Source organism: Oncorhynchus mykiss, chromosome 11, assembly GCF_013265735.2.
Source record: "Oncorhynchus mykiss isolate Arlee chromosome 11, USDA_OmykA_1.1, whole genome shotgun sequence".
NCBI classification, from domain to species: Eukaryota; Metazoa; Chordata; class Actinopteri; order Salmoniformes; family Salmonidae; genus Oncorhynchus; species Oncorhynchus mykiss.
Window position 1 is genome coordinate 25,724,954 of NC_048575.1, and position 26,033 is coordinate 25,750,986.

Here is a 26,033-nt window from a genome sequence, read left to right on the forward strand (position 1 = left end):
ACTTAACAAGCACTGCTGGTTTAGCACGAGTCTGCTAAATGCCGCATAGGTTCTTGGAATTGTGTTTGGTAGATTGTGCTAGCATCTCTCTGTCTGAGTGCTTAGCCCTTTACAAGATAAAGTTGTATTACCGTATCATTCCCACCATCTCTGGGTTAAGTCAATGCACACACACACACAAACACATACAACACGCACACGCACACAAATTGTCTTATTTTCAATGTGAAGAAAAAACTGCTTGGGTCAACACATTCATTAGTTTAATGAGTTCACTTGTATTTTGGTTGACTAGGTCTTATAGGGGCAATTTTCACATGCTCCCTGACACTGAGTAACTCTGTGTCTCAGTCTGGGTTGTAAATCAGGACTGAACCCTTTACCACACAGTGAATCATTACCTGTTGTTGGAACAGATTGAGTACAGTGGCAACAACACACTGTCTCCCCTCACGCCTATTCGACCATGCCTTCCCTCCTCCTCCCTCCTTATTGTTATAGTGTGTGTGTGTGTGTGTGTGTGTGTGTGTGTGTGTGTGTGTGTGTGTGTGTGTGTGTGTGTGTGTGTGTGTGTGTGTGTTTTCACACATCTCAATCATTGGTGTTTATTGGCGCTACTGGAAGAGTAATGGGTATCTCTCCTCCAACACACACACACACACACACACATACACACACACACACACACACACACACACACGCACACGTCTGGTTGGTATTGTTCTGCCTCTGAGCCTAATCAAAGGTAAACACCCATTTACACTGTTCTTATCTCATATAGTAAACCAGATCTAATCCCAGTCACACTATGTCTTTAAAGAACATAGGTACCATCTCTCTACACACACAGGCAGACTGATGAATTAAAGTGTGTTTATTTTATTAGATTAGTGTGTCTGCTGCATGTGAAAACTCCCTCACATGACAAAGACCTGGCTCCAACCCAAACACAATACTACTCAACCTTAACGCCACTACTTTTCTGCTTCAATCGTTCCTTCGAGTTCTTGGGACTATAAGGTTCCATCTGCAAAAATATGATTCTGAGATAATTGGCTTGAAAGTTCTGAACCCTCATTGGTTTGAATGATGTCAGTTCTTTTTATCTTATATTCTTTTGAGAACATTGAACAGAACAAGGCTATATCAATAACTTATTTTTGACAAAAATACCTTATAGTCCCAAGCTCTGGCATAATTCTTGGACATGATAACGGGAGAATAAAATACACTGATCCTTACATCATCCTTGTTAAACATCACGTAATGCGACAAGATACCACATTTGACTTATGTGTAAACAAACGTTGTGTTTAATATTACTCTAGTTGTAGGTCAACATGTGCAATTTGAGTTGACTTGGCTTTAACATTGTTTATAGCTTATCAAACACTTACAGCCAAATGCAGGCCACATAAAAAAAAAATATCTTCAGAGGTTGCATATCTAGGTAACAGAATGCTTTCTGTGTCCCCTCAGACAGGGGCTCTGCTCTTCTACACTGGGTCTGCCACGCTGGGTCTTTGAGCACAAATGCGGGAAGTGCAGTATAAAGGAATAAGGGAAGCATTGAAGTCCCTTTGGAACCCAACCACACCACCCGAGAGTCTCAGTAGTGAATTGAAAATAATAAAGTTCTGAACAGATGCAGTAATCAAATTTCTACCCTTTCAAACCTGGAATGCTGGAGCTGTGAGTAACCCAACTCTGGATTTAGTCTGCGGATGTGGGTTGTATCAAATGGCACCCTATTCCCTCTACAGTGCACTACGTTTGGCCAGGTCCTGTAGGGCATTGGTCAAAAGTAGCGCACTATAAAGGGAGTCGGGGGCCATTTGGGATGAAATCCTGGGCCAGAGTGGTGAGGGTCCAGTTGGTGGATGGAGGGAACACACATAGCCCCCATTTCCATGTTAATTAATATGTGTTCAGCAGTAATACCCTATCACAGTGTAAGTGATTCTGATAGTCATCTGCTCGCTCTCTGCTAGTGTGTTTTATAATGGTCTGTTCAGAAACCAAACACCTGTTGTCAGCCTTTAACCATTAACAGGCTTTGTTTTTAGTTCTGCAAGCATTCAATACTAATAGATACTAAAGGACGGCGCCAGGAGTAGGCTATATGGCTAAGGCAGGCGAGTCATTGGCTATTTATAAACATATTACACCTTTAATATGTTTTGTAAAAATACATTGATTTATCCATTGTTTGTCACATTAACATATAATGTTTAATTAATGTATTGCCTAAACAAAGCTAGACACTAATCAGGGTAGCTTATGTCGAAAAACTGAATTGTCATGAAACAAAGTCGTAATTGTTTATTGCAGTAGGCTGTAAGTTAATTTAAGCAAACTACACCATCACTTTACAAAGAGTAAACTGGACTGGACTAGTTGGAAGCAGGGGGTACGTTGTGCTCTGCCAGTGTTTTACAAACTGTGGTGCTTGTTCTTGGCGTTCACGCAATTACCCCCCCTGCGTGAGCCCTATACAACCGCTAAACAAAACATCAGCACCTCAATTAATCAATAAATACCCCTTTCTCACAGACAAACAACCCCCTGGGCAGCCCTATCATGCGCAAATGAACCTGCTAAAGAAGAGCTCCCATTCCATTATGGGTCGTAGTGGTATTTTAATTCTGTTGAACATCGTATTTTTATCAGTGTCAAGTGATTTTCTTTTTAACTGAAAATTGACAAAGGTATAAAATGAAAATACCTTGTGCATTTTCACTTTTAGTGTGGCTACTGGCTACTTTTCAAATTACAGTAGCCTATATAAATGTGATCAATATTGTGTTATTACTGTGTTACTATTATGGTATTGCTATTCTACACCTGGTAAACCTATTCACCTCCCTTTACGCCTTGTGTTACACGAACACTTCGTCGCATTTCTAATGGAATTGGTCAAACATTACCGTAGGCAACTGAAAAACAAACTAAGGCTATCAAACAAAACGCTCAGAGAAAACTTGATTGACTTATCCCAAAGTCCCGCCCCTGCTGTCTGATTTGTCAACGGAGCATGGGGGGAGGACTTCACGTCTCCAATATAAATACTGAACGTGGCGTCCGTGGCACAACGAATTGTATGGGCAATAGAACATAGAGCACACACAACGAATGTAGCCACTGCTTTTCGAGAAACAGTAGCCACGATTTTTAAACTTCTATAATCGTTTTAAACGGAGCATGCAAACCAATTCAGGGGAAAGAGGCCTGGTCGAGGATAAGCTACAGGATAACCATAGCACCCTTTTTTTTTTTACAAGGGAATAAAGCCGGGTGTTCTGCATCTCTCGCTTCTCCTCAGTCCTCAGCCATCTTGACTGCTCCTGCTCGCCTGAAGGCTATAATTTCTCCTCCCGCTCCTCCTCTGAAAGTATACACGGTTTGCAAATTGCTTGCAACTCCGTGCCAAAAGAGTAAGCGAGATGGGTTCACTGTACACGATCTAATTAGACTGCGCAGGCTCTGGCAAGAGACAGGAGCAGGCAGAGGAGGACTACTGTACTGCTGTTTTATCAACAGAGGAGAGGGATCCGATAAAGGATGGAGTGCTACCTGTCGGGGATATACCTGCTTCTCGCACTTGCTATTTTACCGAGATCCAGCGGCACCACGGCGAAGGAGATCACCTGCCAAGAGATTGCCGTGCCTCTGTGCAAGGGGATCGGCTACAACTATACCTACATGCCCAACCAGTTCAATCACGACACCCAGGACGAGGCGGGTTTGGAGGTACACCAGTTCTGGCCTCTGGTTGAAATCCAGTGCTCGCCGGACCTCAAGTTCTTTCTCTGCAGCATGTACACTCCTATTTGCCTAGAGGACTATAAGAAACCACTGCCACCGTGCCGGAGCGTCTGCGAGAGAGCGAAGGCAGGCTGCGCGCCTCTTATGAGGCAGTATGGTTTTCCCTGGCCAGACAGAATGAAATGTGACTCGCTACCGGTTCAAGGCAATCCGGAGATGTTATGTATGGACTACAATAGGACTCACTCGACCACAGTATCACCGGTCCTTTCTAAGCCTACCAACTATCCGGGTAAGGCGTTTAACCCTAATAAAAACAACAAAGGACACAATCGACCCGGTGTTCCCGGTAAATACAAACCTCCGGCTCCCTGCGAGCCGCAGTGCAAGTGTCTTTCGCCCATGGTCCCGGTAAACACTGACCGGCATCACCTCTACAACCGGGTGAAGACCGGGCAGCTTTTAAACTGCGCCATGCCCTGCCATAACCCCTATTTTACGCAAGACGAGAGAACGTTTACCGCGTTCTGGATAGGTCTGTGGTCCGTGTTATGTTTTGTGTCCACGTTCGCAACGGTTGCCACTTTTCTCATAGACATGGAGCGGTTCAAGTACCCAGAGAGACCCATTATTTTCCTCTCTGCCTGTTACATGTTTGTTTCCATCGGGTATATCGTCAGACTAATCGCTGGACATGAAAAGGTGGCCTGCAACCGGGAGTATGACGTGGAACACATTCACTATGAGACCACTGGCCCTGCACTCTGTACTGTTGTGTTTCTTTTGATTTATTTCTTCGGCATGGCCAGTTCTATCTGGTGGGTCATTCTCTCTTTGACATGGTTCCTGGCTGCTGGGATGAAATGGGGAAACGAAGCCATAGCCAGTTACTCCCAATATTTTCACCTGGCTGCTTGGCTTATCCCTAGTATGAAATCTATTGCTGTGTTGGCCCTCAGCTCTGTGGACGGGGACTCAGTGGCTGGAATCTGCTACGTTGGCAATCAAAACTTGGACAATCTGAGAGGATTCGTGTTGGCCCCCCTGGTCATATATTTATTTATCGGCACTATGTTCCTCCTGGCCGGGTTTGTGTCCCTGTTCAGGATACGCAGCGTGATCAAACAGGGTGGCACCAAAACAGACAAGCTGGAGAAGTTGATGATAAGGATAGGGATATTCACCGTGTTGTACACCGTACCTGCCACTATTATAGTGGCCTGTTACTTCTACGAGCAGCACAACAGACAGAGTTGGGAGATCACCCACAACTGCTCCTGTCTGTCGGAGCATGAACTGAACAAGCCAGACTATGCTGTCTTCATGTTGAAGTACTTTATGTGCCTTCTGGTGGGCATCACGTCCGGCGTGTGGATATGGTCGGGGAAGACCCTGGAATCATGGAGGACCTTCTGCACGCGCTGCTGTTGGGGTAGCAAAGGCACCAGTGGCTCAATGTACAGTGACGTGAGCACAGGACTAACCTGGAGATCGGGTACTGCCAGCTCTGTATCTTGCCCAAAGCAGATGCCATTGTCACAGGTTTGAAGAGAAACCCATGGATGGACTAATGGGCTAATTGTTCCGGAGCTTGGCTAGCACTCTTTTTTTTATACCAGTTAGCATTTTAACATACTGTTGAAGAACTGGTTATAACATTGTAGCCTACCTGGCATTAACAAGAGTTCATTCCTACCCATTCATATGTATAGAACGAGCAGACTGGCATTTCTGGGCACATGGGCATTATGTGTTCTTTCTTTTTACGCAAATAAACATTTAGTTCATAACCCTATAAGGACTGATTGATAACCTTAACATAGTGCCAGTCAGATATAATTGTATAAATCAATCAGAACAATATCAAAGATGGTTTAAATTAAGCCTTAATAGTGCCCAAATATTATATGTGTCATTTTTTTAATTATAAAGATGTATTTATATAATGGTTATGTACAAACTTGTAAATTCTGTATAAAAGAAAATGTATAAGCTATTGTAAATGTGTATAAAGTGTAGAAGATGTCTCTTTGTAAAAAAGCAAATCTGACTTTTATTTTGACAATAAAAATAAACATTTTGATAAATGTAAAACTTCTGTGTAACTTTTCTAAAGCTATTTGATTCTTCTACAAATCACTCCCTCCTGGTACTCAGTACTTGGTGGTTCCTTGCGGTCAGTCAGTCACCATGTTGAAGACCGCTGTAATAGATGCTTTTGTGAATCTGAGCAGCAAAGAGAACCCTTTTAACCATCGGCCTCGTAATTAGAGGCAGGGGTTGAGTTGAAGCATCCCCTCTCCATAAGGGTTCAAACTCTTCACATGCTTGCAAAGGCCCGCTACTTAATTGATTAAAAGAGGACCAAGTTGAATAGAGTTTAAATGTAGGGAATGGGTTCTTTTCATCTGTCGGAGACTTTGATCTCACTTTTTTAATGGCAGAGGATAAAGGTGACATGTAGTTAGAAGTGTCCCTCAGATGCGCCAAGGATCCCCTAATGTCCAATTTGCGCGGCTGTTGTTGCTTTGATGGACGCCGTTATTGAATTAAAAGAACTTTAGGGCTCCTCTCTCGCTTCGGTTTTTGTCAGAGCAGAGCTGCTGAAGCTGCAACTCTTCCCATTTTATAAAGCTGAATCAAAACATCTCTGTCTCAACTCTCTATGTAGCCTATTATGAAGACCGTAGGGTTTTGACATGATATTGAAATGGCAGTGAATGCTCCACAGCTGGTCTGTTCACATCATGTCACATCTTAGGACTCCCCGGGACAGACGTTTTTGCAGCAAATGTATCTTTGTGTCCAAGTAAACCCAATGCATTGGCATGAGATGATACAATATAACCCCACATAAAAGGTGCAATTTCTTTTCAGCAAAATGTCAAATGTGACTGTGATCCTCTTATGTTTGAGGTATTTTTCAAGGCTCTTGTGTGTTTTGTGGCCCGGCTAAGCGTTATTTGGATGAAGATCCATGCAATGGACAGAGATGTCAATTGAGAGCGTTTTAAAGCGAACTTCTGTGAGTCAAAACACTGGACCTAAATGAGGTGTGTCCATAACAGAATGTCTGGAATGAAGATAGGCCTCTTAACTAACAACTAAGCCTACAGCTATAACACTGTTATTACAAAGTTATGACACTTTTTGTTTTCATTTACCTGTGCTCTGACCTGGAGCTTCAACTATCAGCTTTGAGGAAACAGTTATTCATTTGTGTTACTAGCAACTTTACGCACATGAAGTTGGCCAAACTTACCCTGCAGAGGTAATTTAGGTTTAATTTAAAAACCACTCCTTGTTGACGCAGGCATGATTTCATACTCCCACCTAGTGGTAAAAAGAAAGCTGTGCATCTGATTTCCTCTTAACACGCACGTCTATTGAGCAAGCGGGCGGTTCAGGGCAACGGGGCAAGCCCTGGCTTGGCTGATTGTCACAAAATGTAATTACCTGAGAGCCGTCTGTTTCTTAAGAGGATCGTAACCCAAATCTGGGGATGTTATCTAAGAAAGTAAAAGCTGAACCCTGCGACTCCCTGGGAGTGTCGTTAAGATGAGCTTCACATCGTAATCAGAAGTGACTCCAACATTTCAAATGGCTGTCCACTCTGACCTTATGACCCGTACACACTGGGCTCTGGTTGCTGAAAGCCAAATTACCGATTCCATATAGTTCCCTTTTGTTTTCTGAGATGACACTTTTCTTCACACATTGGATTGCTACCGGAATCCATTTCAAATCTGTATTTATTAAAGCATGCATGTGTTTTTTGTGGAAATAACCTTGGTGTTCTACTCAGAATAATAGGCACATTTATTTTTATTTTATTTCACCTTTATTTAACCAGGTGAGCCAGTAGAGAACAAGTTCTCCTTTACAACTGCGACCTGGCCAAGATAAAGCAAAGCAGTGCGACACAAGCAACAACACGTGGAACAAACAAACATACAGTCAATAAAAAAAAATCTATATACAGTGTAAATAGCCTACAATGTATCACCACTGTGGTATCAGACAGAGAAGAAGGTAGCTAGCCTTCCACCTAATATCAACTATTAACAGAGTGAAATCATCACCAACAAGATTAAAGAACTCATCTTGAATCCTCTAGCTTTGTGCAGCGAGGCAAGAAACAACCTCCCATTGCATTGCAGCGATTGACTTGTCTGATTTCCTAATCAGTGGCTGCAGTGAAGCGAAGCATTCGTAGCCTTTATGTTGTTCCTTTTTCTGCCGTACGTGTTAAGAGATGCATGCATTCTGACATGGCTAGGCCATTAAATATTAATCACAGTGTTTGATGAAGGAGCAACACAGAGGACTGCAGAGGGTCAGAGCCAGGTTATGCTTATTAAACGCCATCGATCGCGAGCGCAAGCATGCGCACGCACACACACAGCCTTTTCATCTCCTAGTGCGTGAGGTGAGATGTGGAGTAGGCCTATACATTAGTACAAAGCCTTAGTGAGGATGGAGGACACACAGCAACTCTGACACCAACCTCAGATAAATTTGCTAGCCAGAAATCAAAACGGTTCTCTTGGCTATAATCAGCCTATATGTCACCAACCCCAAACAACACGTTGTGGTGTGCGAAAATCACAAAAGAGTAAAAGGGACACAAATGTAATTAGGTATTTGATTAATATTTCACCACAGTGATCTGTGACTATACCACAGCTTTGTTGAATACTCATTTGGATATTTTTTTAAATTATATATATTTTTTTGGTCATTTAGCAAACATTTATCCTGAGCGACGTATAGGAGCAATTAAGGTTAAGCGCCTTGCTCAAGGGCACAGACAGATATTTCACCTAGTCGGCTCAGGGATTTGAACCAGCAACCTTTCGGTTACTGGCTCAATGCTCTTAACCGCTAGGCTACCTGCCGCCCTGTCCCTTCCATTTACAGTGAAGACGACAACATTTACAACTTAATAAAAAGACCCCACAGCTGTGTATCCGAGTGTATGACTACATCTACTGTATGAGATAGAGCATGCCCTGACCCTTGTGCTCTGTGACTTGCTCATATGGAGTGGGAGGGTTCATGACCCCGTAGACTGGTTTTATGCTCATATTCCCAACAGGCCTGTTCAAAACGCAGATGTTGAGAAATAAAGAGCTCAGCGACATCTGTGTTCTCTCAGATTTTGGAGTTACACCACGAGGGAAATAAACGTCACAGAAACGGTTACAGTTGGGCTTGGGATTAAAGTTGCTTTATGATTTTGAAACATACTAGAAGACAGGCTTCCCCCACACCTGACTCTACCACCTGCCACACCCAGTTTGTTTTCCCAAATGGGAAATTCTATCTTTGTGACACATCCTTTTTTCAAAGTATCCTCTGATCCAATTAAGCGATTTAAACTTCAAAGACCACTTGACAAGTGGTCCGACAGTCCAACTAAGAAGTTTGCCGTTTTAGTACCTCTCTAACTTAAGGACAGGTGTCAGCAGAGCCAGAACTGTTATTGTGTGTGACAAAGATGTCATGTTAGCATGACAACAATGACCCTGCAGAGGGAGAATGGTCTGTACAACATCCTGCCTCTCAAGAGTTCCCATGCAACCCCCTTGTCCCCCACACGGCAAGGAGGAACACAGTGCTCCTTTCCCTCGGTCCCCCTGTGACTGACACACACACAAAAGGAAAAGTTATCCTTTTATCTAAAGGACTGAGCTATTTCCCAGACGTTCTTCCACAAAGGACAGTTTATAGTCGGACCACTACAATATTCAGGAGGGGAGACATGCTACATGGAGAATACATCTCATACCATCTTGCAGGGGGATGCCTAACTGTGAACAGACCGTATGGCCAAGTGTTCATGTATACAGTACCAGTCAAAAGTTGACACACCTATTCATTCAAGGTATTTTTTATATATTTTTTAAAACTATTTTCTTTATTGTAGAATAATAGTGAAGACATCAGAACTACGAAATAACACATATGGAATCATGTAGTCCTATTTGGTAAGAGACCCAGTCCATATTATGGCAAGAGCAGCTCAAATAAGCAAAGAAAAATGACCTCATCATTTGTATTTGTATTTATTATGGAACCCAATTACTCTACTCTTCCTGGACAGTTTATACAATTTAAGAACAAATTACAATCCATTCACAATACATGCACTACATGCACTGTGTGCCCTCAGGCCCCTATTCCACCACTACCACATATCTACAGTACTAAATCCATGTGTATGCATAGTGCATATGTTATCGTGTGTGTGTGTATGCATGTGTCTGCACCAATGTTTGTGTTGCTTCACAGTCCCCGCTGTTCCATAAGGTGTTTTTTTAACCAGTTTTTTTTATTTTAAAATTTGTATTTTTTAAAATATATTTTTGTTGTTGTTGAATTTTTACCCCCTTTTTCGTGGTATCCAATTGTTAGTAGCTACTATCTTGTCTCATCCCTACAACTCCCGTACGGGCTTGGGAGAGACGAAGGTCAAAAGTCATGCGTCCTCCGATACACAAGCCAACCAAGCCGCACTGCTTCTTATTAACACAGCGCGCATCCAACCCAGAAGCCAGCCGCACCAATGTGTCGGAGACAACACCGTGCACCTGGCGACCTCGATTAGCGTGCACTGCACCCGGCCCGCCACAGGAGTCGCTGGTGCGCTATGAGACAAGGATATCCCTACCGGCCATACCCTCCCTAACCCGGACGATGCTAGGCCAATTGTGCGTCGCCCCACGGACCTCCCGGTCGCGGCCGGTTGCGACAGAGCCTGGGCAAGAACCCAGAGTCTCTGGTGGCACAGCACAGAGTCTCTGGTGGCCCTTAACCACTGCGCCACCCGAGAGGCCTTAATCAGTTTTTTTAAATCTAATTTTACTGCTGGCATGAGTTACTTGATGTGTAAGAGAGTTCCATGTAGTCATGGCTCTATGTAGTACTGTGTGCCTCCCATAGTCTGTTCTGGACTTGGGGACTGTGAAGAGACCTCTTGTGGCATGTCTTGTGGGGTCTGCACGGGTTTTCGAGCTGTGTGCAAGTATTCCAGACAGACATCTCCGTGCATTCAACATGCCAATAGCGCTCATAAATAAAAGTTTCAGCCAGGAGAGATTGACATGCATATTATTAATATTAGCTCTCTGTGTACATCCAAGGACCAGCCGTGCTGCCCTGTTCTGAGCCAATTGCAATTTTCCTTTTATTTTGTACCTGACCACACGACTGAACAGTAGTCAAGGTGTGACAAAACTAGGGCCTGTAGGACCTGCCTTGTTGATAGTGTTGTTAAGAAGGCAGCGCATTGCTTTATTATAGACAAACTTCTCCCCATCTTAGCTACTACTGCATCAATATGTTTTGACCATGACAGTTTACAATCTAGGGTTACTCCAAGCAGTTTAGTCATCTCAACTTACTCACTTTCCACATTATTTATTATAAGATTTAGTTGAGATTTAGGGTTTAGTGAGTGTTTAGTTCCAAATACAACGCTTTTAGTTTTAGAAATATTTAGGGCTAATTTATTCCTTGCCTCCCACTCTGAAACTAACTGCAGCTCTTTGTTGAGTGTTGCAGTCATTTCAGTCACTGTAGTAGCTGACGTGTATAGTGTTGAGTCATCCGCATACATAGACACTCTGGCTTTACTCAAAGTTAGTGGCATGCGTTAGTAAAAATTTAAAAAAGCAAGGGGCCTAAACAGCTACCCTGGGGAATTCCTTATTCTAACTGGATTATATTTGAGAGGCTTCCATTAAAGAACACACTCTGTGTTCTGTTAGACAAGTAACTCTTTATCCACATTATTGCAGGGGGTGTAAAGCCATAACACATACGTTTTTTCAGCCGCAGACTATGATCGATCGTGTCAAAAGCTGCACTGAAGTCTAACAAGACAGCCCCCACAATTATTTTATCATCAATTTCTCTCAGCCAATCATCAGTCACTTGTATAAGTGTTGTACTTGTTGAGTGTCCTTCCCTATAAGCATGCTGACATTCTGTTGTCAATTTGTTTACTGTGAAATAGCATTGTATCTGGTCAATCACAATTTTTTCCAGAAGTTTACAAAGGATTAGTAAAACATGAAGGTCAGTCAATCCGGATAATTTCAAGAACTTTGAAAGTTTCTTCAAGTGCAGAAGCAAAAACCATTAAGCGATATGATGAAGCTGGCTCTCACGAGTACCGCCACAGGAAAAGAAGACCCAGAGTTACCTCTGCTGAAAAGGATTAGTTCATTAGAGTTAACTGCACCTCAGATTGCAGCCCAAATAAATGCTTCACAGAGTTCAAGTAACAGACACATCTCAACATCAACTGTTAAGAGGACACTGCGTGAGTCAAGCCTTCATGGTCCAATTGCTGCAAAGAAACCACTATTAAAGGACACCAATAAGAAGAACAGACTTGCTTGTTCCAAGAAACACAAGCAATTGACATTAGAACGGTGGAAATCTGTCCGTTGAGATTTTTGGTTCCAACTGCAGTGTCTTTGAGACGCAGAGTAGGTGAACGGATGATCTACGCTTGTGTGGTTCCCACAGTGAAGTATGGAGGAGGTGGTGTGATGATGCTTTTCTGGTGACACTGTCAGTGATTTATTTAGAATTCAAGGCACAGTTAACTAGCATGGCGGCTACCTCAGTAGGAAATAGTACAAATAAATAAAAACCCTTGAATGAATAGGTATGTCCAAACTGTCGACACGTACTGTATATATATATATATATATATATATATATAGGGCCGCAGATGAGATCCTCAGATGAGATGAGATCCTCAGACCCCTTGTGAGACCATATGCTGGTGCGGTTGGCCCTGGGTTCCTCCTAATGCAAGACAATGCTAGACCTCATGTGGCTGGAGTGTGTCAGCAGTTCCTGCAAGAGGAAGGCATTGATGCTATGGACTGGCCCGCCCATTCCCCAGACCTGAATCCAATTGAGCACATCTGGGTCATCATCTCTCGCTCCATCCACCAACGCCACGTTGCACCACAGACTGTCCAGGAGTTGGCGGATGCTTTAGTCCAGGTCTGGGAGGAGATCCCTCAGGAGACCATCCGCCACCTCATCAGGAGCATGCCCAGGTATTGTAGGGAGGTCATACAGGCACGTGGAGGCCACACACACTACTACCTTATTTTGACTTGTTTTAAGGACATTACATCAAAGTTGGATCAGCCTGTAGTGTGGTTTTCCACTTTAATTTTGAGTGTGACTCCAAATCCAGACCTCCATGGGTTGATACATTTGATTTCCATTGATCATTTTTGTGTGATTTTGTTGTCAGCACATTCAACTATGTAAAGAAAAAAGTATTTTGTAATTTTAGTGTTCCCTTTATTTTTTTGAGCAGTATATATATATATATATATAGATAGATATACTCTGAATCTGAAAGCTGAGGAAGAAAGGCTTTGATCACCTATCAACGCAGCACTGTCTCACATTCACTCAGACTGAATGAACTGAACCCATAGAGTTCATGAAATATAAATATACATTTATATAAACATTGATATTTATCATCATAAATATAGTATTATGAGGTGGGTAGATATCAAATGGGTATGATTGTAAATGAAAAAAATACTTAATGGTTCATACCACTGGGGGGCAGTGGGGTGTTACAAGAAAACATCCAAACAAATTCTATATCTAGTCTTAAAAAAACAACATTATTCCATTCTTTCACAGACCTTATTTCAGTAAAGGATACCTCATGTTTTGATATTTCTAATAAACTTTTGTCAGCTGACTTTCAGTGTAAACACTAAGATACAAATACTAGGCCAGGGCATAGCTCTTCAGTTGACCATGGCAAACAGATAATGGAACAAATATTATGAAATCAATTGTTGAAAGAATGTGGCTGGACAATAAAGTAGTTATAGCACAGTAATAAACAGTCATCGGTAGAGACCCAAAATCACCTGCAGTAGTCACTTCACAGACTCTTTTCATTGCATTGAATGGCCTCCAAACCCATTTCACCCAACCAATCATAACACCAATGAAACAGAGGGGAATGGATGCCTGCTTTCATGCTAATAAAAAAAAATAAAAAAAAACGATTTTAAAAATGTTGCGTCGTATCTCAAAGAAGTTGATCAGATACCTGCAAAAAGTAGATGAAGACAGAAGGAATTGAACGTCCGTTTCGCCTCTAATACAAACAAATAAAACACTTTTATAAATTGTACATCCTGTTTCACAGAACTCATTTATCTGCAACAAGTACCCTAGATGAAGACCGATCAGATGACATCAAGCGTCTCACCAGAGAGGAGTTGAGCTTATTGCCCTATGGCGCTGAGCTCAGTTCACTCACATTACAGTGTCGTTAGAGACTCAGTGAGGTAGGAGCCAGCTTTGTTGTCACCTTCAAAGGGACCATAGGAGGAGACATAATGGCAAATCAAGATCAAGAGCTATCCCTTTACACAGAGGTTCACCCCATGGCCAAATCAGATTGTACCCCAATCTATGGGGATCATTTATAACTGGGCAGTGGTATACAGTGCAATCCTTTGTTGGTTAGTCACTGGTTAAATACATGTTTAGATATGTTTAGAAATACGTATAAAGTGCTTATGACCTGTATCTGACAGTCACAATGACGACGGCTGGATTCTTTGCCCTAGAAAAGAAATGATTGTTTAACAAAACAATGAAATATAACCTCAACAAAAAATATTTTAAACCAAAAGGACATGTCAGCCAAGGTAAAGGCTAATAAAACACTATACAGTCATGCTCTGACAGGGTTCTAACAACGTGAAAAAATAAATCAAATGTTTCTTTCATGACATACTACGATTGACAGTCAGCCACAAGTAATGGCACTCTGCACCGTGCACACACCGACTCTCACAAATGAATCTGACCGTCGAGGTGAAACAAACGCTACAATGACATACTGAAGGGCAGGCAGCTAGGTAGGCCACATCAAGTTTACATCCCAAATGGAAACCTATTTTCTATTTAGTGCACTACTTTCAACCTACCCCATAGGGCTCTGGCCAAATGTGGTGCACTATATAGGGCTCCCGAGTGGCGCAGCGGTCTAAGGCACTGCATCTCAGTGCTAGAGGAGTCACTACAGACCCTGGTTTGATCCCGGGCCTTATCACAACCGGCCATGATCGGGAGTCCCATAGGGCGGCGCACAATTGGCCCAGCGTCGTCCGGGTTAGGGGAGGGTTTGGCCGAGGTAGGCCATCGTTGAAAATAATATTGACCTGCCTAGTTAAATAAAGGTTAAATAAAAACATTCTAAGTATAGGGAGTAGGGTTCCATTTGGGATGCAGCTCTAGTAGTGTCCAGTTGAGTTACACCCTGCACCACGTCACTCTATTTCCAGACTCTGTATATGTCTGAAGCCCTCAGAGGCCTTGAAATAGAGTGACAATCTATCTCCATAAATACAGATTCCAACTGTGGCAGATTCCAACTGTGGATGGGCCATATCTGAGGGGAAGTATATCCTCCAGACCTGGGTTCAAATTCTATTCTAAGTAAAATACATTGAGCCTGCCTGAAATGCCAGAGGCAGAAGGTTTGAAGTTTTGGGACTATTCTGTTGGTTCTATTAAGCCAGGCAAGCTCAATAAAGCACAGAAAGTATTTGAAATTACTTTGAATATTATTTGATGACAGGTCTGGTATATCATTCCCTACTGAAGACCCTGGCCTGGAGGAGTAGCACCTTACAGGGTCATTGTCTTTTAACTCGACCCGACCACCTGACCTTGTGTCCATCAAAAACACGACTCCATCCGCAGGCTGTATGTACATGTCCACCTTGACCCCAGAGCTAAGAGCTAGGCTCTACAGTAATCTTTGACCTTTGACCTAGCTGGGGGCAGGGCCAGGACAGGTCAAGGCCTGTCTTTGTTTACTGACAGTGATAGGGGATCTAACGTAGACAGAGAGAACAGGTGGGCAGAACAGTTATAGCTTTTTACTAAAGGTTTTACTGAAGGACACTCGGCTATAATGATAGGCACCAAGGCAGTGAGTCCCTGGCAGTAAGACAGTATCCACGACTGGATTATCTTCTCTCTGCGTCATCCTAAAAGAATATACATTATACAGTTTATGCCAACGCACTGATGGTATAATAACAGCACAACTATGTGCATTTTTCACATGGTCAGATAGAAATGACAGACACGTATTTCATGTAATTATCCTGGCGTGAAAGTGTAGTCTGAATGTCAGAATGAACTTCAGTCTTACAGCACACAATGGGCCTAAAGGATTTCATTTCTCCAACAGTTGCTGCTGTATTAGCCACATAAGAATCTGTCACCACATCCCACAGAGGCAGGTGGGTTTGATCCTGACATTCTCACCCGCGTTTGGGAGTAGTGAACTACATTGAGTTCAACTAGTAATGTAACTACCCTTTACAGTAGCTCGGTGGTAGTTGAACTACATTCAAATCTTGGCAGTGTGTTTTTAGTATTACATTTTAGCCATGTAGTGGTTAACTATTTAAGTAGGCAATCATTTCCTTTCTTTTTGGCATCAGACCTTTCTAGTTCTCACTTGAAACATTGTTTTTGTGTTATTATCTGACTCCAGAGTGATCTGTTCTTGCAATATGTAGTCTATGATACTTCATTTTTAGATATGATTTATCATGAAGTAGTTTGGATGTAGTGAACTACTTCTTCAAAGTAACTTTAGTCAAGTTAATGATATTTTTAAGGGTCGCTTTAGTGTAGCTTAATTGAGTTATTTCAGTGTGAAGTAATTGCTAACTCCGTAAACTATATTTTCAGAGTAGCTTCCCCAACACTGGTTCTCACGTCTCCATCATGGAAATAAATAAAATCACTCTCCTCAGAGCTGCAGCTCTCGCATCATCTCAGTCCAATCAAACCCACTCAGACCTCTTCTCCTGGCCCTCGCTGGTGTTGGACTGCATGTCCGAGGCTGTCATCTCTACCAGGGTGTACTGACCCACTCTCCTGGTGCACACCGCTGTTCCTGGTGGGACGCCTGCAGCGGTTGCCGTTGGGGGGCACAGGTTCCGTCGTGGGGGTGGGGGCGGTTTGAGGCGACTGCGTTTGCAAACCCTGATGGACCTGGGTGTCCCGATGGGCTCTACAGGGCACAGAGCCACCTCGCTCCCCTCTGCTTCGGGGCCCTCCTCCTGGGCTGCAGGGTAGAGGTTGTTCCCATTGGTGTTGGCGCCTGGATGCCCCGAGGAGAAACTAGAGCCACAGCGAGGGGCAGAGGTGTTCTCAGCCTCCCCCAGATGGGGATAGGCTCCCTGGTCAGCAGTGCTGGACTTACTGGCCCCTCTCTTCCGGAAGGTTATAGGTTCCACCACCAGGTTCTGGGGAAGTAGAGGGATGTTAGCCTCCACACCTCTGCTCCCCCCGCTGGAGGGGAGGTAGTACTGCTCCTCCTCGTACATCTTCTCCACCAACATCTTCCTTTTGGTCTTCTGCGTCACCGAGCGCTTGATGGCGCAGATGAGATCAGCCAAGTTGAGTAATAACGACAGGGCTCCGGCCCCCAGCATGAAGTTAAGCATGACAGTCTTCTCCGTGGGCCTGGAGATGTAGCAGTCTACCTGAGTGGTGCAGGGAGTCTGCTGGCACAGGAACCTCCTGGGGATGTAGAACCCAAACAGGTAGTAGTGGGCCACCCCGAACCCGGCCTCCAGCAGTATCCTGAACAGAAGATGTAGGGTGTATGCTCCTGTGAAGCACTGACTCCTGCCATGCTGAGCCTGGAGAGCTGTCTTGGCCAGGGCCATCTTCCTGAATGACTCCTGCTGGATCTGGTAGAGCGGTTCAGCTCTAACTCTATCTGAGGGGTCAGTAGTGTCGACGGTGAGGCGTGATGTGACTTTATGGATGACGTAGATAACGAAGATGATGTACGGGAGACAGAGAACGAGCAGCTGAACAAGCCAGTAGCGGAACAGAGAGATAGGAGCGAAGATGTCGTAGCAGACGTTAGCACAGCCCGGCTGGATGGTGTTACACACAAAGCGTTCCTGTTCATCTTGGTAGAGGGGGTATCCTGCAAAGAGCAGGACCAGGATCCTCAGTAAAATCATCAGGATCAACCATATCTTCCCTGGAAGACAGTGGAGGTGAAGTAAAGAATGTCAGAGTTAGTCACAACCACTCACACTTGCTATTTATATTGCAATAAATATTACAGATATGTTGAAATCATGTAGTTTAATTTAATTTCATATTGCAGGACTGGTAAAGTCTTAAATTATTTTTAACTGCTAATAATAAATGTGTTAATAAGCTTACCAAGAAAATATATCTTGCCTGTATATTTTCATCAAAATTGTTAGGTATTTTGTGGAATATCAATATATTCTAAATGGAAAATATCCCGAAATGTAAAACTTTCAAACAGAATGTTGTCTGACAGGGAGTTTAGTAAGTTGCACTTATTTTACCTATATGGGTCAAACATTTGTCAATCATTCATACCTAACAGATAGGGGAAAGTTTTCACCTTGAGTTTGAGCTTAGACAGGCTGACAGACATTGGCATTCTGATGATCTATTCAATAAGCCCTTGTCAGATGTCAAATCAAACCAATGGAAGGATATAACTTCCAGAATTGACAGAACTGCATTAAACATACATAATCATATATGCAAAGCAAACTTATGTTCTCTCTGATATTTTCTGATTGACAATCTCTTACAGTGACAAATCCAGTCCGCATTCCGCTCAGTGAAAGATCCACAAGATACTCACCTACAAGCGTTATGTTGTGGTTTAAACAGATGAAGACCACCTCGGAAGCGCTCTGTCTGCCCATGTTAGCAGATGATGATGATGAAGGCCCTCTGAAGCCACACTGTTGCCCTCCAGGCTTGTCTGAGCCTCTTCTCCTCCTCGATCACCAGGACACTGTCCACCCTAACCCGCCTCCAAACCAGGGCAAAAATGGTTCCACAGGAGCCAGTGACCTCCAGGTGAGCAGATTAACGAGACACTCAAGTCCAGTTCGAACAGATGAATCTCTCTTCATTTAGAATAGTACAATCTCTCTTCTAGAATCTACATCAGCCAGTCAGCTCCAGGTGATCAGATAGAATAGGTGGCTAGTTTATCCTAACACAACAGATACAAATCTGAACATCTTCCCAAATTTAGTCTCCAGAGTCCGTACACCTCCAGAGTCCGTGGAGTCGACCGTGCCTGACGTCAGCCCAACGTCAGTCCCTTCTTGCCACTGGTCTCTTCCCAACGTCTATCCTGTCCCAGCGACCACTGTCCTCAGACAACAGAACAGGAGATGGGAGTGAGCCCCATTGTAAGGGTTATTCTTACCCACCAGTTAAGAGAGGCATGTCCACCATCCTGGCATTGCTGAGATATTTTGGTGGCTGGCTGGGTGTCCTTCCAGGAGAATAACAAGCTGCAGGATTACTCATTAAAGTTGCCGTATTAAGTTCTCAAGCACAATGGAAAGCATTTCAAATCTAGTCCCAATGTATATCCCTGCCAAGGACATCGAGGGTCCATGTGGCATCTTCTTCACATTGTCATGTTGGCTGGATACCATGGTGAATGATGAATTGTGTTGAATCGGGACAATTCATGGCAAGTTTTAAAATGGCTTTTGTGTGAGACTTGAAGAAAAAAAAACTGAAATGATTTATAATAAATAAAAGGATAGACGAAAAGCGAGGATGGAAGATTTAACCGTTGCCATGGGAAAGAAGGCCCACATTGGTATTCCCCTGTATTGTTGCCTTGTTGTCATAAATCCTTTCATCCTCTCAGAGAAGGACATCTTTACTGGACACATAGCATGGGGTACAGTCTAGGCTTGCCCCATTAATGACTGGAGATTTATGCTGATTAGCATTGGCAGATACCAGGCAATAAGCAGTCATAAAGTCACCTGCTCGCCCGTCCAGCATCACTACTCTGGACGGCTCTGACTTAGAATACGTGGACAACTACAAATACCTGGGTGTCTGGTTAGACTGTAAACTCTCCTTCCAGACTCACATTAAGCATCTCCAATCCCAAATTTAATCTAGAACCGGCTTCCTATATCGCAACAAAGCATCCTTCACTCATGCTGTCAAACATACCCTCGTAAAACTGACCATCCTACAGATCCTCGACTTCAGTGATGTCATCTATAAAATAGCCTCCAACACTCTACTCAACAAACTGGATGCAGTCTATCACAGTGCCATCCGTTTTGTCACCAAAGCCCCATACACTATCCACCATTGCGACCTGTACGCTCTCGTTGGTTGGCCCTCGCTTCATACTCGTCGCCAAACCCACTGGCTACAGGTTATCTACAAGTCTCTGCTAGGTAAAGCCCCGCCTGATCTCAGCTCACTGGTCACCATAGCAGCACCCACTCATAGCACGCGCTCCAGCAGGTATATCTCACTGGTCGCCCCCAAAGCCAATTCCTCCTTTGGTCGTCTTTCCTTCCAGTTCTCTGCTGCCCATGACTGGAACAAATTGCAAAAACCTCTGAAGCTGTTGACTCACATCTCCCTCACTAGCTTTAAGCACCAGCTGTCAGAGCAGTTTACAGATCACTGCACCTGTACTTAGCCTATCTGTAAACAGCCCATCTATCTACCTACCTCATCCCCATACTGGTATTTATTTATTTATTTATTTTGCTCCTTTGCACCCCAGTATCTCTACCTGCACATTCATCTTCTGCCAATCTACCATTCCAGTGTTTAATTGCTATATTGTAATTACTTCGCCACCATGGCCTATTTATTTCCATAACTTACCTCATTTGCACTCACTGTATATAGACTTTTTGTTTTCTTTTGTTCTACTGTATTATTGACTGTATGTTTGGTTTATTCCATGTGTAACTCTGTGTTGTTGTATGTGTCAAGTTGCTACGCTTTATCTTGGCCAGGTCGCAGTCGCAAATGAGAACTTGTTCTCAACTAGCCTACCTGGTTAAATAAAGGTGAAATAAAAAATAAATAAACATAAACAAAGAGTTCCAGTTATTATCATGTACTTGTGTGGAAACCTGTTCCATGTGTGGAGGCTGCTTTGTGGGGATTAAGTTACGGGCTGTGGTGAATACCCAGGGGGATTTAGGTTGAGCGTGGGGGGTCATTGCATGTGCATGTGTGTTTGAGGACTGCAGTGGATTTGCTGTAAATGTCTGTAAAACATGGGTAATTACTTATTTTAAAAAGGTTGGGAAACAGGTTAAGCACGTTGCTATTTGAATGGCTCCATTCGATCAGCAAATGTGCACGTTAAGGATACACAATGGCCATACTAAAATAAATGGACCAAAGGAATACATTTACTTTGTGATGGGCATCACCAGTCAGTTGAACAGATTGTATTGCTTTGGTCCTTGTTCAACCTCATTGGCTTGTAATAAATGTAGGATTTCTTAACTGATTATCATCTCTCCCTCAGCTTGGTAGACTTATTAATATCACACCCACACATCACTTGAACCAATATTTCATCAAATGAAGCTTTTCCCTGTGTAACATATTAGTACTCCTGGCTGGTTCAGCACAGAGATGGTCCTGCAGGTGTGTGTTTATAAGAAATGTGGCAGCATGTTATTCATTAGCCTACAGCTCTCCTTCAGTAAATGTCACGGCAGAGAATCAATTGACTAGCGCAGCAATTACCACTCAGTATTTGAAATGTAAATCTGGGCTAATATGGAGGATTATACACGGTCCTTAGTGACAATGTGACTGTGCGAGTGTAAACATAGAGCTTTTCTGGCTTTTAAATCTTTGTTTCTTAGGGAGAGAAAAAAACACGCATACCGATCACAACATAGGCTACATTAGCAGAATAATAGAAACGACTCACTTTTCCTTTAAAAAAAAAAAAATAACTACTTTGATTTTGGCCTGAAGTCATGTGTAGTGGTGATCTTCTTTAAAAAAATAGGCCCTGCTTGAACTCCAGATACCTAACGTTGTGAGTGACCAACTTTGAATGGCACAATAGGACATAACATTGACGGAAGGTAGTCTAGCGGCCAACTAATTCAACTTTACATTCATATTTCTCATTCAAAACGGTCTCTCTTGCACCGACATCGACCCAGTCCTTTACATTGGGACGACGTGACAGAATCATCGTCTCTCTTCCAGGGCTGCTCAATCAGAGACACCGATAGACGTGCTAAGTAGCCCTGACCACCACAGAACCAAAGCAAGGTTCATAGTCAAATGGGTGACACTGTAGTATACACTTGACTTGGAGACGCGTACTGCATAAACAGGAGTACGCCCCCCATTGAAAATGGAACTGATACCGTTCAAGTACAGCAAAAAACAACGACATAAAGTATTTATAAAAGATGATATAAAACACAGGGACTGACATTTGTATATGAAGACTTTACGAATGCTACATTTTCACGTCCAAGTAAAGTGACACGTGGTATTTTTATTGCAAGGTTTAAACGTTTATTTATTGTGCAGGTTTCTAAACATTGCTTCTGAACTGGGCACATCAGTTAAACTACAATCATAGTTAGAACAGTCCATATAGGGAGAGAGACCGCGGCTTATTCAGACTCCAGTCCCTTAGGGTTGTTGGTCCTGGGATCACTTCTTAGAATGTAGGCTACAATTAACTAAGAGATTAGTACTCAAAAAGATACAGACTAACCACATTGGGCAAACTGAGAACAGGGACAAACAACATAAAACAGCAATAAAATCCCAGAAATAAACTATAAAACAAAACGTAAAAACAGAGTTCACACAACTACAGCAGTTTCTTTCATTAGCACAGGAAATCATTGACAACTGAGAGTTGCATTGGTAAATCCTAACATTGTCGTAGAAGAGATAGAAAGAGAAAAGGTAGAAGAAGTAAAAACTCTATGCAGAGGTAGAGTCTAGTGCACACGACTATCACCCCAGTCCCTAGCCTAGGTTATACCACAGGCTCGGGCCCATAGAGCATGAGGAGTTCATTTTCATTTCTAGAAATCAACATCAGACTGTATGCACACACACATACATACAATAAATAAGATATACAATCTTAGAAATACCTCTACTGTCTCCTCACGACAACGTCTGTTTCTTCTCGCCCAAAGACATTTGCACTCCAGTCGCTCACAGTCACAGCGCCATAGAACGCAACAGTTCCGTTTCAGAGTCCCCACATCATTCCAACTGTTCCGTTTCAGAGTCCCCACATCATTCCAACTGTTCCGTTTCAGAGTCCTCACATCATTCCAACTGTTCCGTTTCAGAGTCCCCACATCATTCCAACTGTTCCGTTTCAGAGTCCCCACATCATTACAACAGTTCCGTTTCAGAGTCCCCACATCATTCCAACAGTTCCGTTTCAGAGTCCCCACATCATTCCAACTGTTCCGTTTCCAAGGCCATGCCATTCCAACTGTTCTGTTTCAGAGTCCCCACATCATTCCAACTGTTCCGTTTCAGAGTCCCCACATCATTCCAACAGTTCCGTTTCAGAGTCCCCACATCATTCCAACTGTTCTGTTTCCAAGGCCATGCCATTCCAACAGTTCCGTTTCAGAGTACTTATACCATTCCGATCACGTGCAAAGGGGATCTATTATATCACAACAATACATATTCCAAGGCTAGTCCTTCATTGTCTGATACTTTGGTTCAACTCCATCCCTTTTTACATATGAAAGTGAAACATCTGGCAGATAGTTGGTCCTGATGAATGGTTTGAATGAATGCTGATTGGTATTCACGGAATGCTATCAAATAAAACTATGAAAACAACAACTGTAGAGACCCTTGATAAGGAATTGCTTTTATCTTTTCAATAGTTAAGATTGCTTAAGAGAGGGGAAACAACGTGAACTCAACAACTTTAAAATAAAACAGCATCAAGAACAAGAGGAATGTTTCACTTACATACCTGGTTTTGCAACAGGGATATCATAAAACCATGTAACATGTAACATCATTCATACAGTCACAGAAAATGTATGTACGATAAGATGAGAGAGTCTAACAGAACGGCCTCAATTCAATGTTTGAGTGTGAAAAACACATGAACCCATCATTCACTGTAGTTTATCTGAGCTATGCAAACTTGATATGAAAAACTAGATCCTGACAAAGATTAAAATTCCTTCCAATGGTTTTACTATCTAGATTCTAGATAAAATAATACCAGCTTCCACATAACTCTCCTCATATCTGGTATAATAACACATTGACATTTTTAAAAATGTAAATACTGATCAGATATTTATAAATATTTCACCCCAATTCTCCATGTTTGAAAGTTAATGTGCTCTTTGTCTGCACACTGATATCTTATATACGCTGTACAAAAATCATTTCATTTGCTAAATAATTATATTTGATTTATTCCTAATGGTTTTGTGAACAGTGTTTGTTAATCAATAAACGTCCTTTTGTTCTAATATACTGTAGGACATTTTTAGAAATACATTTCCAATATATTGGAGAATCATCATGCAAATTGGCTTTCTGAAATTACGTTTCTGCTGTTTCTTTAGGAGTTGGAAGATCAGTCATTTAAAAAATAAACACTCAAGAAAAAAACTCAACCCCAGTTGCACTTTAAAAAGGAAGGTCTCCATGTTACACTAGCATGTTACAGGCACCACAGGTCAGAAAAACGGCAGTGAATACACTATATGGATGTTCAAACTCACCATTTTGTCTTACTTATACTAGTTATTTCCTGTTCTTGGAAGATGTTTTTCTCCTTTCTATTCGAGGGCTTGTCCTTCAAACTCATCCCAGTACGTCATTCGAGACCTAGCATGAAACAAAGTGGGACATGAATATTGCTTGGCGTGAGCGGAATGTTCACTGGAATGTTTCACTGTGGGTAGTATCCCAAATGGCTACCCTATGGGCCCTGGTCAAAAGTAGTGCACTATATAGTGAAAAGGGTGCCATTTGTTGGACGCAACCTGTATCATTTTGGCCATGAGAAAGAGAGAGATAGAACTAATGTGTGAAATAGTTTTAGATAATCATCACTCAGTGGCAAATTGGTATAGCTAGAGATAGAAGGGAATGCAATTAAAGATAAAGATAATTTTGTTCACCTTCAACTGAACTTCATTTATCAGTCTTATCGCCCTAATTAAGTTATTCTTCAAATGTCTGTCTTCCTTTACTGTATATCTCTCACTTCACTTTCCCTCTCTTGGTACATGTAAATGTAAATACAAAACAGTTGCCATTTTAAACTCAAACACAGGTGCAGTTTGTTAAACGTTACAGAGAAAGAAACCCTTGAGGTTTTGGCAGTTTGATTTCATTGCAACCAAACACAGTAAGAATAACACTTGATGAGCTCTTGTTACTGCCTCCAAGGAAAGTAGAGACATTTCTATATTTCAGGAATGTGTACAAATTAGGTTTGCCTGTTACCCGGGAAAAAAAACATTGTGCTTTAGAGAGGAATTTGCTGAAATCCTTGAAAATCATAGGAATGTACAGTATACCCGAGCGATTTCTTCTCTATACAAGACAGTCAACCTTTAAAATGGCTATTGGAATGCTTTTGTTTGAGTTTATGGGTTATTATTCTAGGATTTTTCAAATCTTTCCACTGTCTCTTGATCTTTCCAACGTTCTTTTAATCTTTTCCCATCTGGCCACTGCTCTTCTGCCATTGGTCACCAAGTCACCTGTAGGACTCAAGTTCAACTTCAGACAACCAGAGGGACATCTTGTATGTACAGTACACAAGTGGACCATCAGAGCAACGATAACACTTATTATCCACAAAAGTGCCAGCAGGTCATTTCTGTGTGAAACAAACCACACAGACGCAACTGGACAACTGAGTTCTGAGTCTAAGTTCTCCTGCCCTAACCCGTGACCTCCCAGGCCAGGCAGCCATGTCATGTCTCCGTCATGGTGGATGCGCTGTCCTCCTCCTGGTGGCGAAGGACGCTGTTAGGATATGATGGCCGGATTCCACCTCACCACCGCCAGATTGTCTGCACTCACAGACCTCTTCTTGGCCGCTTTCCTCAAGTCTTTATACTTGTCATCACACAACCTGGAGATGGCCTGAGACATGGAAAAATGCACAATAAGACAAAGTTAATTATGTTTTATATTATTCTATGTTCATGTACACAGAGCTACATAAACTACAATGGAAGCCTAATAACAAAAAATGTAGGGATATTCATAATTCTGCTCTGAAACAGAGCAAGATCACTTATTATCTTTGGTGGCATTTCTTTAACAAGTCAGATCAATATTGAATACGATCCAAAACTCTGCCT

The 26,033-nt window shown here is 42.5% G+C and overlaps 3 protein-coding genes across 6 annotated transcripts in view; 1 reads left to right on the top strand and 2 right to left on the bottom strand.

The window, feature by feature from the left end:
- The first annotated feature begins 3,107 nt into the window (after nt 1-3,107).
- Nucleotides 3,108-5,853, top strand: fzd8a (frizzled class receptor 8a). The gene has a single exon (XM_021620593.2). The coding sequence runs from the start codon at nt 3,562-3,564 to the stop codon at nt 5,311-5,313; it is 1,752 nt and encodes a 583-aa protein (XP_021476268.1). The 5' UTR covers nt 3,108-3,561; the 3' UTR covers nt 5,314-5,853.
- Nucleotides 5,854-14,953: 9,100 nt separating this feature from the next.
- Nucleotides 14,954-19,016, bottom strand: LOC110535538 (gap junction delta-4 protein). Its single transcript, XM_021620594.2, has 2 exons — nt 18,512-19,016; nt 14,954-17,863 (listed from the first exon to the last, which is right to left on the bottom strand). Exons 1-2 carry the CDS (start codon nt 18,573-18,575, stop codon nt 16,647-16,649), a joined length of 1,281 nt encoding a protein of 426 aa, XP_021476269.1. The 5' UTR covers nt 18,576-19,016; the 3' UTR covers nt 14,954-16,646.
- Nucleotides 19,017-22,192: 3,176 nt separating this feature from the next.
- The window catches only part of ccny (cyclin Y), a 62,641-nt gene continuing 58,800 nt past the window's right edge, over nt 22,193-26,033 (bottom strand). For all 4 annotated transcript variants that reach the window (XM_021620598.2, XM_021620596.2, XM_021620597.2 and 1 more), the window contains one exon: nt 22,193-25,812. In XM_021620598.2, the coding sequence (XP_021476273.1) occupies nt 25,696-25,812 (117 nt within the window). In that variant the 3' untranslated portion in view covers nt 22,193-25,695. The remainder of the gene's footprint in view (nt 25,813-26,033) is intronic.

Excerpts from the sequence above, each read along its gene's own strand:
- fzd8a (XM_021620593.2), top strand. The coding sequence starts at position 3,562 with ATGGAGTGCTACCTGTCGGGGATATACCTGCTTCTCGCACTTGCTATT.
- LOC110535538 (XM_021620594.2), bottom strand. The coding sequence starts at position 18,575 with ATGGGCAGACAGAGCGCTTCCGAGGTGGTCTTCATCTGTTTAAACCAC. Across the intron at positions 17,864-18,511 it reads CCACAACATAACGCTTGTAG|GGAAGATATGGTTGATCCTG; the intron begins GTGAGTATCTTG and ends ACTGTCTTCCAG.